General features: G+C 38.0%; 1 protein-coding gene across 1 annotated transcript in view; it reads right to left on the reverse strand.

Annotated features, from left to right (window-relative positions):
* Positions 1 to 203: 203 nt before the first annotated feature.
* Positions 204 to 18651, reverse strand: part of svep1 (sushi, von Willebrand factor type A, EGF and pentraxin domain containing 1) — a 79929-nt gene continuing 61481 nt past the window's right edge. The window contains exons 38-50 of the mRNA XM_066720356.1: positions 15803 to 18558; positions 15134 to 15359; positions 14390 to 14545; positions 13997 to 14060; positions 13558 to 13731; positions 11127 to 11300; positions 10511 to 10684; positions 8200 to 8376; positions 5671 to 5841; positions 4624 to 4719; positions 3926 to 4021; positions 1189 to 1282; positions 204 to 555 (exon numbers count right to left, since the gene is read on the reverse strand). Coding sequence (XP_066576453.1) covers positions 525 to 555; positions 1189 to 1282; positions 3926 to 4021; positions 4624 to 4719; positions 5671 to 5841; positions 8200 to 8376; positions 10511 to 10684; positions 11127 to 11300; positions 13558 to 13731; positions 13997 to 14060; positions 14390 to 14545; positions 15134 to 15359; positions 15803 to 18558 — 4389 coding nt within the window. The 3' untranslated portion in view covers positions 204 to 524. The remainder of the gene's footprint in view (positions 556 to 1188; positions 1283 to 3925; positions 4022 to 4623; positions 4720 to 5670; positions 5842 to 8199; positions 8377 to 10510; positions 10685 to 11126; positions 11301 to 13557; positions 13732 to 13996; positions 14061 to 14389; positions 14546 to 15133; positions 15360 to 15802; positions 18559 to 18651) is intronic.

Genomic DNA, 18651 nt, shown 5'->3' on the forward strand with positions numbered 1-18651 from the left:
CGGGACTTTTCACCTTCATATGTGACTTGTGTTGGATCTGGTGAACTTCCTGACTGACCCGAGCCCTTTATCCTACTTGTATTTAAACTCTGGGGGAAATAGCATCAGAGTCCTACAGAGACCATTTTTGCAGTTTGTGGGCGTGTCTGATGTCAAGTGTGCATCTAGTCATGGAATCATAAATGGATACAGATGGTAAGTGATGGGTGACAGTTTATCACTTTAATTTGTAAATGGTGCATATTCATATTTGTATGCTTTTTATTATATATATATATATATATATATATAAAAATTAAGAATAGTTTACACATACAGTTGACCATCACATAGTTTTTACACACAATAGTTGTACAGCAGCACATCATTAATACTGTATATTTACTTTGTATGTGAAAAAATACAGCTTTATTTTACAATAAAAATATATATTTAAAAAAAAATGTGGTTTACAATTGTGAAATTGTGTTCCATGCGTATCTCTGCAAGAATAGAATAGCCTGTGAGTTTTTTTTTTTTTTTCTTTAGAAATGATAATATCCTGCTTTTCTTTTCCTGAAATAAAATAAAGAAAAAGCATTATATCAGTATAAGCAGTGTTCTGCAATACAAAAATTAAATCCAGCCACAGGCTTTCATCAGCTCTGAGAAGTCACTCAAACAGACACTTGCACTGTGCAGCATTATTACTCATGGTAGTCATTAGTTTGAAGAATACTTAAAACAAGGTGATTCAAGTCAGGAATTGATTCCCCCTATATATATATATATATATATATATATATATACATATATATATATATAACTACTTCTGTTATTACACCCTCTAATATTCTAACTAGTAAGAGGATTGTACAATTATGTTTCATGTGATACGTTATGCAAGATTAATCCAGTTCTGTAAATCTATGTGTAGTTCCACACTAAGTCAATTGCAGGGTGGGAATCTTAAAGTGGAAGTGATTACATTTAAAATATATGTAAATAAGTTAAATACATTTGTGAGGTTGTATGGAGTTCATCTCAGATCTACTTGATATTTCTGAACTTCTCCGAGTCTTAAGTGTTCTCTTTGTGTGTTGACACAATTGGGGGGTTGAGGGGAGGGTTACATCACTACTGGAATTAGTCTGGTAGGCAGAACTGTCGTTAGCAGACACTTTAGAACGAACGTACAAGGTTACTCACCTGGAGCAGTCGTTCCCACTCCAGCCTGCGGGGCAGTGGCATCGGTTCGGCCTGATGCATTTGCCACCATTTAAGCAGGGAGGCCGACAGACAGCTGAAGGAAAAATACAAACACCTCTTGATAAATATACTCCCTGCAGGGCTCAACTGTATGTTTTTGTGGGCTTGCCCTGGTTTCTGGCCTGGCCTACAGCAGTTTTGTGGTTTAGTTTTACAGGGAAGTACACTGACCCTGCTCTGTATCCACCACCTGTCCCCAGCCATCTACCATGCGTGTCTTTTGTGTGGTGCTGATGACGTGAAATATAATGTGTCAATGCATACATGTAGATTTCACTTCAAACGATTTCACTCAATAATAGCTGTCTATTTATCTGTGTATTGGATGATGCCTGTTTTCATGACAACTCTCATTCAAGAAGATACTGTGAAATATTACACAGCACTTTCTACTTCAACTAAAGGGCCCTGCGGCTTCAGTGCTATTGATGAGATCAGGCCCTGGGTGGTTTCCTGTGCAAGTTATGCAGTGCTGTAATACAATTAATACCAGAGCGGAAGGACTGCAGATATCGGTTCACAATCTAAATCAAATCTGTACTCTCAGCCACCATCTTTACATGCAGCAGTAGTATCTAACTGATATTGTGCAAAATCCGAACTACCAAACATACAAATAAATATTCAGGACTGATGAGGGTCAATGGAAATATAAAATATGAAACATCCTATGTGAGCTTTTTTTACAAGATGTTCTTTGACTGAGAGAGACTATCACAAGGTCAACACTCCCAGGGATGGGGTGGAAATTTACTGCTTGTATTCTCAGTGATGCTGTTCAAGTATAAATTGTCTTGAAATCATAATGCTTTAAGTCACTGCTATATTGCTGAGTAATACACACCGAAGAAGAGCTTATCCCTGTGCTGACTTCTCGATGCCAGAGTGATTTAAAATACCCCACATCAAGGACTACAAGTCCAACAGCATTATCAGAATCAGTGCATGGCATGAACCACACTTTTCAGGATAAATAGATACCAATATGGATAATAAAGATGAATACATATGAGCACAAATGATTTGTTTTTAAAATCTTCTTCACTATGGGTGTTTACAAAAAAAATAGATTTTTGTTTGTAAAAAGCTACCCACATGACATAAACACTAATAAGACATTGTTTTTAGTTTTTTAACCTACACAAATACATGCAATTCTTATGGATTTAAAGAACAGAGAATAATACTCTGGAGTTCAACCAAAGTTATACTTTTAGAGGAGAGAAAAACTGAATAAGTGATATATATATAGATTTCCAGTGACTCAAGGCCCTTATTTACATAGCACACAAAGTTTCCCTAGATCTTCTAATGGGGGCACACCCAGTGAAATTTGTTGGTAAGTCCAGAAACTGAATATTTCTGCTGACACATGATGGAATTGTATTTATTTGGGCCATGGAAAATTCCTTCTCTGAAAGTAATTACCTTGTGTCTTGCTTGACCTACATAGTTGATGGCATCATGGAAATTGTCATATAGTTAAGACTGATTTAGATTCATGTATGTATATTTATTTTAATTTTTTTTTTTTTGTACTTGCAACGTTCATAAACATTTGTCCATATCTTTAGTTGACTATGCTCACGTTCTTTCTATGAATGTAGTCAACTTGCCAACCCAGAAATAATATAACTACCAGACTATGGGGTATTTTATATCTCCCTCACCTGTGTTTCATTATCACAACTCTAAATATGGTTCCTTTAATGGCAAAGAATAATCGAAACAAGTATGTCAAACTGCAAAACCATCATGGTGCACTGTGATGTAATGGATCACATTTTATTTAAAGCAATTTGACCAATTTATACTGATTATGAACAAAATTATTATAACAAGTATGGGATGTGGTATTATTTCTTGTATACAAGGTCAAAACATGAAGTCCACTGAGTTTCACTTTCCTTTGATACTGTTTAAATTCAAAATTGAAATCATATTACCTGCAAAGGTAATATTCTATGAAATTCAGGTATTCTTCAGGCCTGGGTGAAGGGTTGGTGGAGAGGGGCAGTTGTGGGACACATTGTAAGCCTGCTGTGCATAAATTGTCGGCACCAAAGCAATGTTTCTAAGGTAACACGATGACGTACACTAATCCCAGCATGTTGTGCATTTGTTTGAAGTGTGGCTAGGAAATGATATTGCATTGTATTTATCTGTAAACGAGCTATACTACTTTACATTCATATTTTTCATTGATGTGTAAAATGCACCGAGAGACAACTCTCACTAAGCGTTTTATGGATGTGTAAATAAAATAAATACATACATCACATTATAATTCTTGCTTCGTGAAACTGCTGTTATTTATTTAGGACTTGATTCTTTCACATATTTCATACTTTCATATAATAAAATGTTACACTATGGCCCCCCTAACTAGCACTGCAGACAAAACACCATCAGCACAACCCCCCCCGCTATCACCACTTACGAAACACAGTCAGCAACCCCCCCCCCGGCTAGCATACTGGACAAAACACCCCCCCTACTCCAGCACTGCGGAGAAGCTGATGGCCCCCTTAATATTACAACTGGCCCCAGCCAGGCCCCCCCAGTTGAAATGGTCTAGAACCACCACACTATGACTTACAGAACAGTTCAGCTAACCTTTACATTAAAACAATGTAATGCACAAGTTATAAAAGGTGTTTTAGGTATTCCAATTTACCACTCTGGCATCGTGCTCCTGTCCACCCAGCTGGGCATTCACATTCATAAGGGCCGACACACCTGCCTCCATTCAGACACGGCAGGATACAAATTGCTATAATAATAATAATAATAATTAAATTAATGTATAGTTATTTATCCTGGATGAAAAACTACAATGTAATGCTGTGCTGGCAAGGAATAGATTTGGATTACATGATTATGTTAAGTATTTTAGTATTTCCTGTGTCATATTTAATTTAATCTTTAATCAAGTAAATGATTGGTTGACCAGCAAGATATGGCCATCCAGGGAGGATGTAGTTGGCAGAGGCACACTTTCCTGGTCAATTATCTGCAGTGTGAATGTTCCTCATAATAGATTTGGACAAAGTATTCCTGAGACCAAAAATGCTTGAGTAGCACATGAATGTTAATTATTATTTTAGAAAGAAATAAAGTAAATGCAGTAAATAGTGTAGGCTTTAGTCATTCTGAAAGTGAAAATAAAGGTAAATTGAATCAGTACCAAAGAGGGATTACTGAAATAAAAATCAGAAGCTTCTTTTCCCTTCCATGTGCAGTGACTGTCATAGGCTTTCACTTTCAGTACTGGTAAATGAAATTACTAATTTGTAAAGCACACAGACGAGCTGCTTTGTATCCTGTGTAAAAGTGTGCTTCTGTTCTTGGGTTATTAAAATGAGCATAACTTACGTTCTTCACATAAGCGGCCCATCCAGCCGTCAGAACACAAACAAGCATTAGGTCTTTGGCAAATTCCCCCATTCTGGCAGGGGGACCAACACACAGCTAAAAGAGAGCAGAGACAAGCATTCAAGTTAATCAAATCAAATAAATATATGCATATATTACCATATTCACATTATAAAAGAGGCAAAGCTTTATAATTAAATTCTGTATCTGAAAAGCAGGTGTATGGCACATACACATGGCACATCACAGGAAAACAAAGAAGCAAACAACAGGGCTTGTATTCCAGTAATTAATATGGAAACTCATTTAAGTAGCTATTGAGCATCAGGATTTTACAATCCACACAAAAAAAAAAAAAAAAAATTACTGAGCGACTACTACATGTACAATGTATTATTAAGGTTTGTACTCCTGAGTGTTGAGAAATTGAATGTGGGCACACAAGCTGATACAACTGTCCACTCCCTTCCAGAGTGTGGGTGAATAGCATTTCTTCATTCTAGAAAATATCACCATGTGTTTTATGACTAATACTAATTTGCATCATGTTAGACTTAACTAACCTTTATCATGCCCTCGCATGCTACACCATGCATGGATATAAACACACACATGCTTAAACTATGGATTTCCGTGCACAACAACAACACATACACGATTCAGATTTATTTATTTTTATTATTATTACTCGATTTCTTAGCAGACACCCTTATCCAGGGTGACTTACAATTGTTACAAGATATCATATTATTTTTTACATTTACCCATTTATTCAGCTGGGCATTTACTGGAGCAATCTAGCTAAAGTACCTTGCTCAAGGGTACAAAAACAGTGCCCCCCACCTGGGGATTGAACCCACCCTGTGCTCCAGAGTCCAGAGCCCTAACCACTACTCCACACCACTGCTCTTAGAGTGAGACTCAAAGATTCTTTACGGTTCCACACACATCTATAAAACTACAGAATACAGTAAGATGTTTTCCAACATGGGTATTGGGGTCCATCCATTTTCCAGCTAATAGGGAACAGCTGAGATTCTGTTATACCTTTACATGCAGGCGGTGGGGTCCATGTCCCATTTTGAAGGCAAACAGTTCTACTGGGTCCCTCCATCATGTATCCACCATAACATGAATACATCACCACGTCTCCATACTGAAACACTGCGCCTCTCAATAAGGCATTGGAGACATGCCGAGGCGGACCACATGATATCCCTGCACAATAGATGAAGATTTCATTTCATTAAATAAACTCTCCATTTCAGTTATTTCTCTCCACCTTCTGAGCTATTCATTAATGTGTTTAAAAGCATCTGATGTTTATTTTTTCATTTTTCCAATAAGCTGTTTGGAATGGGGCTTAAATAGTTTAACGTACGATGGAAATATTTGCATTTCCTTTGTTTTCCCAGAAAGTCCAATAGTAAAGGCTGTCAACCCCAGCTGGATCTGAGAAAACTTGTGTTGATGCTGAGTGCTATAGTCTGAATAATCCCTAAAATTGATGGTTTGATTTAAGTGTACTTTAGTTGACTTCATTTGTATACTGTCATGATGAAATTCAGAAATTTTCTTGTGTTTGTATGTTAGTAGGAATTGCCTTCTAAGTTTTTTACATGAATGAACATGCATTTAAAACAAGCCTTAGAGATCAAATCCATGCAAATTAGTGGGGAGAATACAATTCGTAATATATTAAAGGAACTATATAAGGAATTATAAGAATTATGTAGTGTAAAGTATTCTGACTTACCACTAAATAAATATACCTTACTTTATACAACAGTTCCAGGCTGTGAAGAAACTTACATTAAACTAATAGATATTTTCCTACTTCATCATTCTTGAAAATAATTTCTTAGCAACCATGGTGTATTGACATGCAGGTTTAAATTGGGCTATGACTGTGCATTCATGACGTGTCCCGCACAAATAATGTATGATTGTACTGGTTCCAAATGTGCACAAAAAAATAAATGTGCATCTGAAGTGTACACTTCGGGGAAGCACAATCAAGTGAGCGCTAATTAGCCTAACTGGTCCCATGGCAACAAATTCAACAGTCGTGCAAATTAATTCACAAGACTGTTATGAAATAACATGAGACCTCCTCTACTTCCCTCATATAAAGTATGCTCTCTTTCCTTTTTCCTTATCCCATCTTATTATACAAATCAATCATATATATATATATATATATATATATATATATATATATATACACACACACACGTAGAATAGAGAATGTATATATTATATAAACACCATTTATATATATACAGAGTCCCTGTGTTCAAAATCAACACATTATGAGTTTCTTATATATTTGTTCTAAGGCTTAATTGATACATTGATACATTAATGCATTAAACACAATCTTGATGTTTAGTATATTAACATAGGCTATAATTAGTTTCTAGACTAATATATGGCTTTGTGATAGGAAATCTGGTTCATTACTTGATTAAAAATATTTTTTTTGATGTGAAGGACACACTTTGAAGTACTGTGTTGTTTTTAACACATTATTTGATTAATGACAACACATTGTGTTATTTTCTTGTACAATCTGTGTTGTTTTTACACAGATGTTTTTTCCCCCCATATTTCAACACAGTACCAGAGATTGAATTAACTCACAAAATGTGTTGTCCTTTATTGAAATAACACAATAATACTTTAATCATGAATCTGTGTAATAAGTCATTTGCATTTTATACTGTGTCGCTGGAAACAATACTGTTTGCTTTAGGTATACAGAATCATGGTTTATTTTTGCTTGCTTGATCAGATTGATTCGGACATGCTGTGCGACTGCACAGCCTAATTCTGACAAATTTGATCAAGTACCTTCAAATTCCTCCCTCCTCTGTTAACCATAAATATTCTGTATCACAATATCTATTTTCAGCACAGTCCATAATATATAAATAAACCCTCCTATTATTTTATTAGAGGTTGTTTGCAATTGTGAGACTAAATTATTTCTCTAAAATAAACTCAGAAGTGTCAGAAGTATCATGACCACACATGTGAGTTGTGCTGTGATGCAACTTTGCATATAATTTGTCCCCTTGTCACTGGATTTGATCCACTGAACAACTTAAGTTACCTAAATCATTAAGTGAGTGAAACTTATCTTTATGTTCAAGTATCTATATGGTCACTGAGTGCTTTCACATCGAAAGCTAATCTTCTAATGTCGTTTTTAGTTGCTTGGTTATCAAAGGGTGTCAGACAGTCCTGTATTACTTACTTATCTTAGCAGTAAACACAATTTTAATTATCCATCAAGTATGCAAAATACATAACATGCAGTTAATTGAAAATCACACTATTTAGACAAGTCAGGAGACAGTGACATTTTATTTGTGCACGTGATTTCCTGAACAACACTGACTTATTATTATACTCGTAGGCCTCTGGTGCTCATTTATTTTAACGGTCCCTTACGTAACATAGAAAACTAATTCTATTTGTATTTTCATTGACAGTGAGAATAATAATTATTTAAAAGATAAAATATAAACCCTAATCTGTCTTGGTGACCTGTGGTTGTTGAGCTGTACTTACTTTTACATATGGAAGCTGCTGATGTCCAGGTCTGGTCACTCTTGCATACAATGGTAGCGGTGTCATGGCTCTGGTATCCCTCTGGGCAGCTGACTGACACTTCCTGCCCAACGAAGAATACTCCCTCTGGAACGCTGCCTCCTTCAACGTGTCCAGGAGGTGCTGGGCAAGGCTTTGCTATTGAAAATGTAATCAGCATGGACTTATAATGAGGGACTGTTTTGGCACAACATACAATATATATAAAAAAACTGGTCTACTTTTCCATAGTTCAAGAAACAGACAAATGATGCAAAATGACTCGAAGAGCATGTTCTTGTTTATGCCAGCCTTGTATAAGCTCATGTAACAGAAGATCACTCATTCACCTTTATAACACTTTTGCTGTCACTACAGAAGTCTTTGGAGCAGCTTGGTTATGTGCAAAAGTACTTGGAGCTTCAGTACAAGGTCAACAACAAATTCAGTGCTGGGCTGATCGTGCATTCTTGGTTTATTACTTTACTTTATAATGTTAAGAATTGGAAGTATGCCATAACATAACTTCAAATATCATTTTAAGTTTGCATTTTAATTAGATTTGGCCTCTGAATGATCTGCAATGAGCACCATCCATTCACTCAAAGGACCACATGCATACTTCTCTAGGGAATTGAACTGATTTGTAATGTTCCTAACGTTGATCATAATTTGAAGAACAGGCTTGTCTTTTTTAGGGCAGTGAATGGACGGACAGATGAAATGATAATCTCCAGCACTGGATTTTTTTACATTTATATATGTTTATATATAATATCTGACAAAAGCATATACTGTAAGCAGAGGTTTTACTTATTTTTTTGTGAGAAAAGTTCAGCACTACTTCATCTTCAGGAAGCTATTTTGTAATGCGGATTTCTACATTGGTCTCAACTCTGTGAAAGAGAATGTCTCAACCTTTGGATTGCATCTTTTATGGTAAATAGGGGGAAGCAAAAGCATTCGTGGCTTAAAGAGAACAGGATTGTACAAAGCATTTAATAATTTTTTGTTTTGCATTTACAAGCAGGACAATCTTACAATTCATTATATACTAGTTATACTGAAATTGTCCCTTAACTATTCAAACAAATATTCAAATCTGTATTTGCATTTTCAAATGCTTAAAAATAATTGTGCAGTTCCAAGTAAAAAATGTAAATTTGAAAATATAAATCTGAGAAGGTAAACTCTGAGATACAATAGAAAGCATTTAAAAAATATCTTGTTCCTGTACTTTTGTGTTGTCTCTTTTAGTAAGATACATTTTATTCCTATGGGGTTTGACAGAAGACTTCAGAAAATATAATCATCTTGAGCCTAATACCTTTTCAACTTTCTGGAAATGGTGTCACAGATTGCCACTGTACAGCCTCCAGTGAGCAAAGCAACAATGACATTTTTCACTAAAATACAGAACTTCTGCAGGATGCACATTTTACTTAACAAGAAAACAAAAAACAATTTATATTAATCACGGTCACAATGTTATTAAATTACTAGAATAGATTACTTGTCAACATTAGAAACGGGCACGCAAGTTTTTTTTTTTTTTCCATCAGACTTACTCAGTATGCTGAGTCACAGAACGTGCCACTCCCTCACTGTGCCAGGAAGTCCCTAACGTGCCATTAGCATTAAGTACACGGGCAATTTGCCATCAGGAATAAGTAAAAGGAAATCTGATGCTGTCTCTATGGCTACCACTGACTCTGGCTATGTAGCTTCTGTACTTTGGGATGGAGCTATATCCGTTTCAAAATAGGCAGGGAGGACAAATGTGATAAAAGCAGTTGGAATATCCCAGAGGATGTGTGAGTGTGTGCTTATGGTTCTCCTGATGTATTTTCCAACATTTAAACATATTTCTTATTGTATAACTTCTTAACAGCGCAATAGTATGTGCTTATTTTGTGATTATGCCTTCACACACATTTATGCTTTGAAATGTCAGTTTTCAGAATTGTGTTTTTGAGTTAAAAATAAGTAAATATTATAAAAATGAAAATCTAAATATGAAGAAATATCCAAATATCTTGAAATCTGCAATGAAAATTAATTCTGATTTCATATAAAGACCTAAACAGTATGTGATCTCAGAAATCTTGTATTTTTCATAAATTATTTATGTAAAAAGTTGCCAAAAGTTTGAAGTTAATTGAATGAGAAACACACCCCTTCCATTTAATCATGGATTGAATGAGAATGCTTCTAAACCTCTTGTGCAGGAACCAAATTCAGAGTCTAAGCTTGGTCACATTTTTATTTTACTTTAAATGAATGAAAAACATACGTGCACATGTTGGGAATGGAGAACTCCAGGACTTGTTTCCTAGGCAGAGAGCAAGAGCCTCTCCCTGTAGCTCATATCCTTCATTACAGTGGAACTCCACGGCACTGCCAGAGGTCAGGTTGTGAAACTGGATTTTCCCATTTAGCAGCATTGTTGGGCTTTCACAAGACACACCTGCCATTTGAAATCATTTAGCCAACGAAACAAAACAAAACAACAACAACTGCCTTCACACTCAAAGCTGTGGTGTCTGGTATGAAAACAAATGGCAATCAAAGCTTTGACCTGCAGCTATAACATTGAAACACAAACCTATCTGCTGCTTGTGAATTTAAGAATTTTATGAAGCAGCTGGATAGTCAGTTTCCTTTCATGGCTTTTGCTGTCATTTTCACCAACATCTCTAAACTACAAAACAACAATGGCTGTAAAGATAGTGAAATCACAAAAGTTGTCTACTCTTTTGGACAAAACTTTAATTCAATCTTTAAATTCTTATATTAAAAGCATCTATATTTTACAATTTACATATTTGATAATACTACTTAAATATGTATTGAGTATAATATGCCTATGTGAGGTAAACACAAACAAAATACAAAGAAGGTTCAAGTACTTTCACACTCTGGCGTTGGTCTGCTCCATGTGCCGTTAGCCAGACATGTAATGTTTTGGACAGCAACCAGACGAAAGTCAGAATTGCATACAAAGGTCACGTTGCTTTGGTAGGTCTCTCCAGTTGCCAACGCTACTGCATTCTCTACAGAAGGAGGAGGCCCACATGACACCCCTGAAATAAATAATCAGTGGGTTCAATCAAAATAAAGGGGTGTGGTAGCAAAAACAATATTCTAGATGGAATGAGTAAGAGTCTTAGAGAAGCTTGGCTCATGGTGAATGACTGATAACAACAGATAGTTCCATAATCCAAAAATGCAATAAGGAACGGCAAGAATTTATTTTTAATGTAGTCACTATCTGTGCAAAAGGTACCATTTTCATGTCATGCCATTTTCACTATCACTGTGCTTTCCACTAATCAGACACTGTACAAATTGGAAAAGGGCATTCCATAGCATGCTATTGTCCTCTGTAGCCTGTCTGTAGTATATTGTTGAAGTACAATGAATAATGAACCTCTGGACTTCACACTAGCCCAAGCCTCATGAAGCAAGACCACAAACAGACACAATATTCACAGACACTAATTTCTCAACTGGCTAGTAATTGTGAAAGGTCACTGAGGTGACTCAATATGAGGATGCTGATCGTCCAGAGGGGTTGTGACTCAATGCAACTGCCAGCATGGTATCTCCAGATAATGATACCTCTCTGGTGAAAACTGATTTATCGATCTGGTTCATGTCCTCATTAATTAAATGGCATCTGCATTATCTTTGTGCAGCATTACATTGATGTATATTGATTTCTGTGAAGTCAATGGGCTACACAGCCCCTTTCGTAACTGAGATGATTACTGGAATCTTTAGTTTTGTCCAGGCTGAAAAAGTGTATACTACTAATAATGTTTAAGCATTTAAGGGAGTTACAATCTTGAACCAATTGAATATTGAAGGCTAAGACACTGACAAAAATATCTGAAACCAGAATGGACCCCATCCATTTTCCAATTTGTAAACATTGAAAAAAGACAAATAGTAAGAAGTATATTTGGAAACTGTTATTTAATTGCATTGCTCATGAGATTAAAAAAAACAAAGCATATGCACAATAGTATACAATGTATTAACAAAAACGCATTTCAAAAAACGTATAAATTGATTTGCATGTTAATGAGGGAAATAAGTATTTGACCTCTTCGACTTAGCACTTGGTGGTAAAACCCTTGTTGGCAATCACAGAGGTCAGACGTTTCTTGTAGTTGGCCACCAGGTTTGCACACATCTCAGGAGGGATTTTGTCCCACTCCTCTTTGCAGATCCTCTCCAAGTAATTAAGGTTTCGAGGCTGACGTTTGGCAACTCGAACCTCCACAGATTTTCTATGGGATTAAGGTCTGGAGACTGGCTAGGCCACTCCAGGACCTTAATGTGCTTCTTCTTGAGCCACTCCTTTGTTGCCTTGGCTGTGTGTCTTGGGTCATTGTCATGCTGGAATACCCATCCACGACCCATTTTCAATGCCCTGGCTGAGGGAAGGAGGTTCTCACCCAAGATATGACGGTACATGGCCCCGTCCATCGTCCCTTTGATGCGGTGCAGTTGTCCTGATAATTAATATAATAATTAAGATAATTAACAAGATCCTCCCGTGTAGTTCTGGGCTGATTCCTCACCGTTCTCATGATCATTGAAACTCCACGAGGTGAGATCTTGCATGGAGCCCCAGACCGAGGGAGACAGTTATTTTGTGTTTCTTCCATTTGCGAATAATCGCACCAACTGCTGTCACCTTCTCACCAAGCTGCTTGGCGATGGTCTTGTAGCCCATTCCAGCCTTGTGTAGGTCTACAATCTTGTCCCTGACAACCTTGGACAGCTCTTTGGTCTTGGCCATGGTGGAGAGTTTGGAATCTGATTGATTGATTGCTTCTGTTGACAGGTGTCTTTTATACAGGTAACGAGCTGAGATTAGGAGCACTCCCTTTATGAGAGTGCTCCTAATCTCAGCTCGTTACCTGTATAAAAGACACCTGGGAGCCAAAAATCTTGCTGATTGATAGGGGATCAAATACTTATTTCCCTCATTAACATGCAAATCAATTTATAACTTTTTTGAAATGAATTTTTTGGATTTTTTTGTTGTTATTCTGTCTCCAATAAAATTATAGACTGATCATTTATTTGTCAGTGGGCAAACGTACAAAATCAGCAGGGGATCAAATACTTTTTTCCCCTCACTGTATGTATGCATATATATATATATATATATATATATATATATATATATATATATATATATATATATATATATATATATACACACACATTTTATGAAATCTTACACTTTTTTTTTTTTTTTTTTAATATGCCACTAACAAACAGCAGGTGAGAAATGCAGTCATCTTCATCTCCCTCAGTACTTACGCACACACACAGGGGCCGCTGGGCTCCACTGCAGATTGGCTCGGCAGGTCCTGGTGCCCGCCCCCTGCAGCTGGAATCCAGGGTGGCAACTGTACACCAGCACATCCCCCACGGAGAACTGTTTCCCCTGGACAGAGCCATGCTCCACCACTGCCGGCTGGCCGCAGGACTGCTCTGTTTCAGAAGAGTAGGAATGGTTTATCTTTTTGCTGTTGCATATTGTCATATTTCTTTAAGACCTACAATAGAACTTTAAAGGAACTTACAACTAGGTTGAATAACAAAGCATTCTCAATTTTTAATATTAATTACAAACATAGACCAGAATGTGTTTCTTTTTGAAGCCAGATCTTTCGATTGACATTCAGTTCACATTGATGCTTTTAATGTTGCATTTGAAAGCACTGACTTTCAGCGATCAAAATTCACGCTCACTTACTAACACATAGAGGTTCTTCTCCACTCCATAACTTGTTGGATTGACAGATCCGTTCAGGGTTACCCTGTGTGTACAAATATTTACTTTTTAAAAATCAATATAAGGGATATATTATTTAAGAATTAAAACAGAAGTAGAAATAATAATATATACAAATTATAATAATTAGCAGAATTTCACTTTAAATTTAACATTTTCTTTCAACTAATTTTGATAATGTGACAAACATAATTCAAAGTAATAACAAACAGTCTCTGAGGAACCTGTTATTTTTCAAATAATATGGTTTCCCTCTCAAATACAAAGGCCTGGTAACGTCAAGAATAGAACAACTTACAAAGAGAGCAAGTCTTAACATTGGAATGCCAGTGGGTTCCATGCAAACAGAAATACCTGTAGTTCATAGCCGGAATGGCACCTGTAGATGATGCTGTCCCTGTAGCTGTACCTGGTTCCCATCACCATGCTGTTCAGGGGAGGGGTGGGCTTCCCACAGCTCACAGGCACACAGGACTCAGAGGAGAAGTCTGGGGCCCAGCTGCCACCAGGCTGCAATGAAGATCACCTGTGTCAACTCTTCAGTGCCATATGTAACTCTCACAGATAAACCAACCGGAAAGCAAACTGTGCCAGTCTCCAAAGTCTCATTAGTGAGTGAAACAACCAAGGGGGTGAGAGATCACTACTGTCCCTACTGACAGAGATCTAATTACAAATTAACTCCTCTTGCAACAAATTATCCTGGGTGTAGATTAATCAGGTATGCAATTTTTGTATAAAAGGTGGGACGTGATGTGATTGTGATGCCCTTCATCTGTGCATGTCATGGCATATTCATCACTTGAGTGCATTTCTATTCAAATGGGCTCATTCCTCTGGAGGAACACTTGCACTCAATAGATCTGGAAGGCAGTCAGCTGTGGCTGCTCTCACAGCTTACCTGGCCAGAGGCAGACCCAGATAACACGCTAAGAAAATTCCTTTATTATTAATATTACCATGGGATTGTAATCTTCTCAGACATGTATCATTGAATTCACCAGCAAAGGCCTAACAATATGGCTTGGTGGGTATATAGATTGTTTTGACATTTAAAAAGCAACAGCTGAATATGCTGAGAAGAGAAATGCCACTTGCCTGGCACACAGACACACTCACTCCAAGCAGCTGAAAGCCCTCCACACAGCCAAGGGCAATACTGCTATTAGTTGTGAAATTTGTTCCTATAAGAACCATATTGGCGAGATTTTTTGGGATAGGGCAAGTTGTCGGTCGGCATTTTATGATGTAAGTGGACCAGGTCCCATCCTTCAAACAACTTTGGGTGTCGATTTTTGTATCAAGCTCATATCCTTTAAGACATCTGTGAAAATAGAACATTAAAATTAATACACAAGTTATTTTAATGTAATGTACATATCTGTATAACTATTGTATCTATGATCATTGTTAAGCCACGACCTTGTGGTCTACTGGCAAAACCACAGAAACAATATATGCAGTATATGTAAAAATGGGTTAAAAAGCACACATAATAAAAAAATGTATCTACATTTTTTACATACAAGCTGCAAATCAGGTATTATATTAATTCAAACATAACATATTAAAAATACATTTTCTGTGTACTATTTATTTATACATCATAAATGGGTTCCAATATTTGTCTATTAATCATATTAAACTTAATAATACTGTTGTGGCTAATGGGCTGTCGAAGCATCAGATAAGGAACCCCAGTAACTACCATATTATTGTCCTTTTCACTGAATGGTTACTAAGACAATCACAGTTCCAGTTCTTTACCTGTACTGAACTCTGTGTCCAAAAGTGAAAGTGTCTCCAATAATTTGTGAATTTGAAACAACTGGAGGACGTCCACAAGACACTGGTTCACAGGTTGGATACGGCTCACTCCACACACCACTCTCCTTACAGTTCACGTGAGGCTGGCTGGTCAGTTCAAACCCAGGTTTGCATCTGTATGTTATTGCATTGGGGTACAGAGGGCTGCTGCCAGTGATAAAAGCATTAGGCACCAAAGGTGGGGATGCACAGGTCATCTCCCCACAGAGTGGGAAACCTGGACTCCAGACATCACCACTTTCACAGGTAGCTGAAGCAGGCCCCAGCATCTTGAAGCCTTCCTGGCAACGGAAATGCACCTCATTCCCACAAGTGTGGTCTTCACCAGTGACATATCCGTTCTGAATGGCAGGTGGCTGGCAGACACAGGGCTGACATGATGGCACTGTGCCAACCCAGGAGCCATTGGCAGAGCACTGTAAGATAGGGTTTCCAGACACTTCATACCCAGGGAAACAGATATACTCAACTGAGTCTCCGAAGTTAAAACTGGAACCATTCAAGAATCCGTGGCTTATATCATCAGGTGGGTCACAAGTGGTGACTATACATCGTGGTGGTTGGGAATCCCAAACCCCAGTCCCCTGGCAGACGAGCTTTGATTTCCCCTGCAAGGTGTAACCCTCCCTACAACGATATGTCACTTCATTTTTATAGCCAAATACTGATCCTAAGACTTCACCATTAGGGATATCAGGAGGTCTGGTACAGATAGCTGGTCTGCAGACAGGAGCTGTATGACTCCAGCTTCCATTAGCAAGGCATGAACTGTGCATTTCCCCTATGAGGACAAACCCTGCATTACAACTGTATTCAATCTGCTTTCTGAAAGTATATTCATTCCCAGCAACTGTGCCATTTTCAGGAATTAATGGTAAGCCACAAGACACTGGTATACACTTTGGTGGCTCTGCATCCCACTTCTTATTGGCTTGGCAAGTGCTCGTTTTGCTTCCCTCGAGATGGAACCCTTGGTCACACTCAAAATAAATGATACTCATGAAAGTGAAGATATCTCCTGTGAATGAGCCATTAGCAATCTCTTCAGGTTCTCCACAAAACACAGCCTTACATGTAGGGGCTGTATCACTCCATTGTCTTCCAGAAATACATTGTCTGATAGTTTGCCCCTCAAGTTCATAACCCTCGTCACAGCTATACTGCACTAAACTGCCCAGCATGGTATTGGACAAATTGATGAATCCATTTTCAATATCATGAGGTGGTTCACATTCTGCTGGAAGGCAGACCGGAGCAGTGTCGTTCCACAATCCATCCTCTTGACAAAATAACACTGAGTATCCTATCAGTTCGTATCCAACATTGCAACTATAAACAATCATAGTGCCATGCAGAAAACTAACATCCTGAGTAGCTGCTAACTGGAGAGATGGAGATAGTCCTTCGAGTGGCTTGGATGTTTCCCGATCATCTATGTCCTTCTTCAGTTCGGTCTTTGGATCCAGAATTCTTATATATTCTCCAAAGTCGATGTGAGGAGGCAACCCACAATCAGTATGCAGGCATACAGGGGTTGAACTGGACCATCCTGACTCTTCACATGTCTGCAAAGCATGGCCAGAAAGCTGGAAACCAGGAAAGCAACTATAGATGATAGTTGAGCCATATCTGTGATCAATCCCTTCCACAAATCCATTTTCTATACCCTGAGGAGAACTACAGTAAATTTCTTTGCAGAAAGGTGTCTCTGCATCCCACTGGCCTGTTTCCAAACAAGTCAGTATTCCAGGACCCTCCAGGTGGTACCCTCTGTGACATGTGTAGGCCACTGCATGACCATAGTGTAGCTTTGAGTAAGAGACTTTACCATTAGCTATTTCTTTTGGTTTAGTGCATTCAATGGGCTTACATTCTGGTATTCCACCAATCCAAAGTCCATTTTCTCCACAAAGAACAGTAGAGTTCCCAACCAGATGATACCCAGGCTTACAGTTATACTGGGCTGTGCTAGGGTATGACAGGCCTTGTACATCCACAATGCCATTTTCAATCTCCTCAGGCTGCAGGCATTCAACTGGGATGCATTCTGGAAAAGGTGTGCTCCAGGTGCCATCTGCTTGACAGGTCACAGAGGGCTCCTTCCTCAATGTGAAGCCAACCATACAGAAATATGTTATAGAGCTGCCAAAATAGGATGGGGCCAAAGATGGTTCTCCAAATGACACCTCCGGGGGTGGACCACAAGACACCTGTTTACAAACTGGAAAGGAGTCATTCCACTCTTGTGATGGTGTGCACCTCAGAGTCTGGGAGCCATGCAAGACATAACCATCATCACAAGAGAGCTCAATGGTTCCAGATTCTGCTTCTATGCTTTTGAGAACTAAGTGGTTTTCTTCCAAAGGAGGTTCTGGGCACTGTACCGGAGTACATGCAGGAGCCTTATTTTTACTCCAATTCCCAAATTTCAAACAGGTCCAAATGGCATCTCCTTTGAGGTCATATCCTTCATCACAGACGTATTCCACCTTACTCCCAACTTCAAATGTTGACCCTCTGTAGTGTCCATTTGTGATAGTTGGAGGGGCTTCACAGGTGCGCAAAACACAGGAAGGAGGGGAATCGCTGAACCACTGTCGATTAGCTTGACACACACGGACTGGACTTCCCTTCAGCGCATAGGCAGCGTCGCAGGCATAGGTTACTTGACTTTCAAATACAAAACGGTTGCCGTTCTGAAAAATACAAACAAGAAAAAAAAACATAGTTTTTTTGGTAAGATAAACAACATCCTTGACAATCATTTCCACGTAAATGTTTAATTTTTT

This window comes from Amia ocellicauda, chromosome 13, assembly GCF_036373705.1.
Source record: "Amia ocellicauda isolate fAmiCal2 chromosome 13, fAmiCal2.hap1, whole genome shotgun sequence".
NCBI classification, from domain to species: Eukaryota; Metazoa; Chordata; class Actinopteri; order Amiiformes; family Amiidae; genus Amia; species Amia ocellicauda.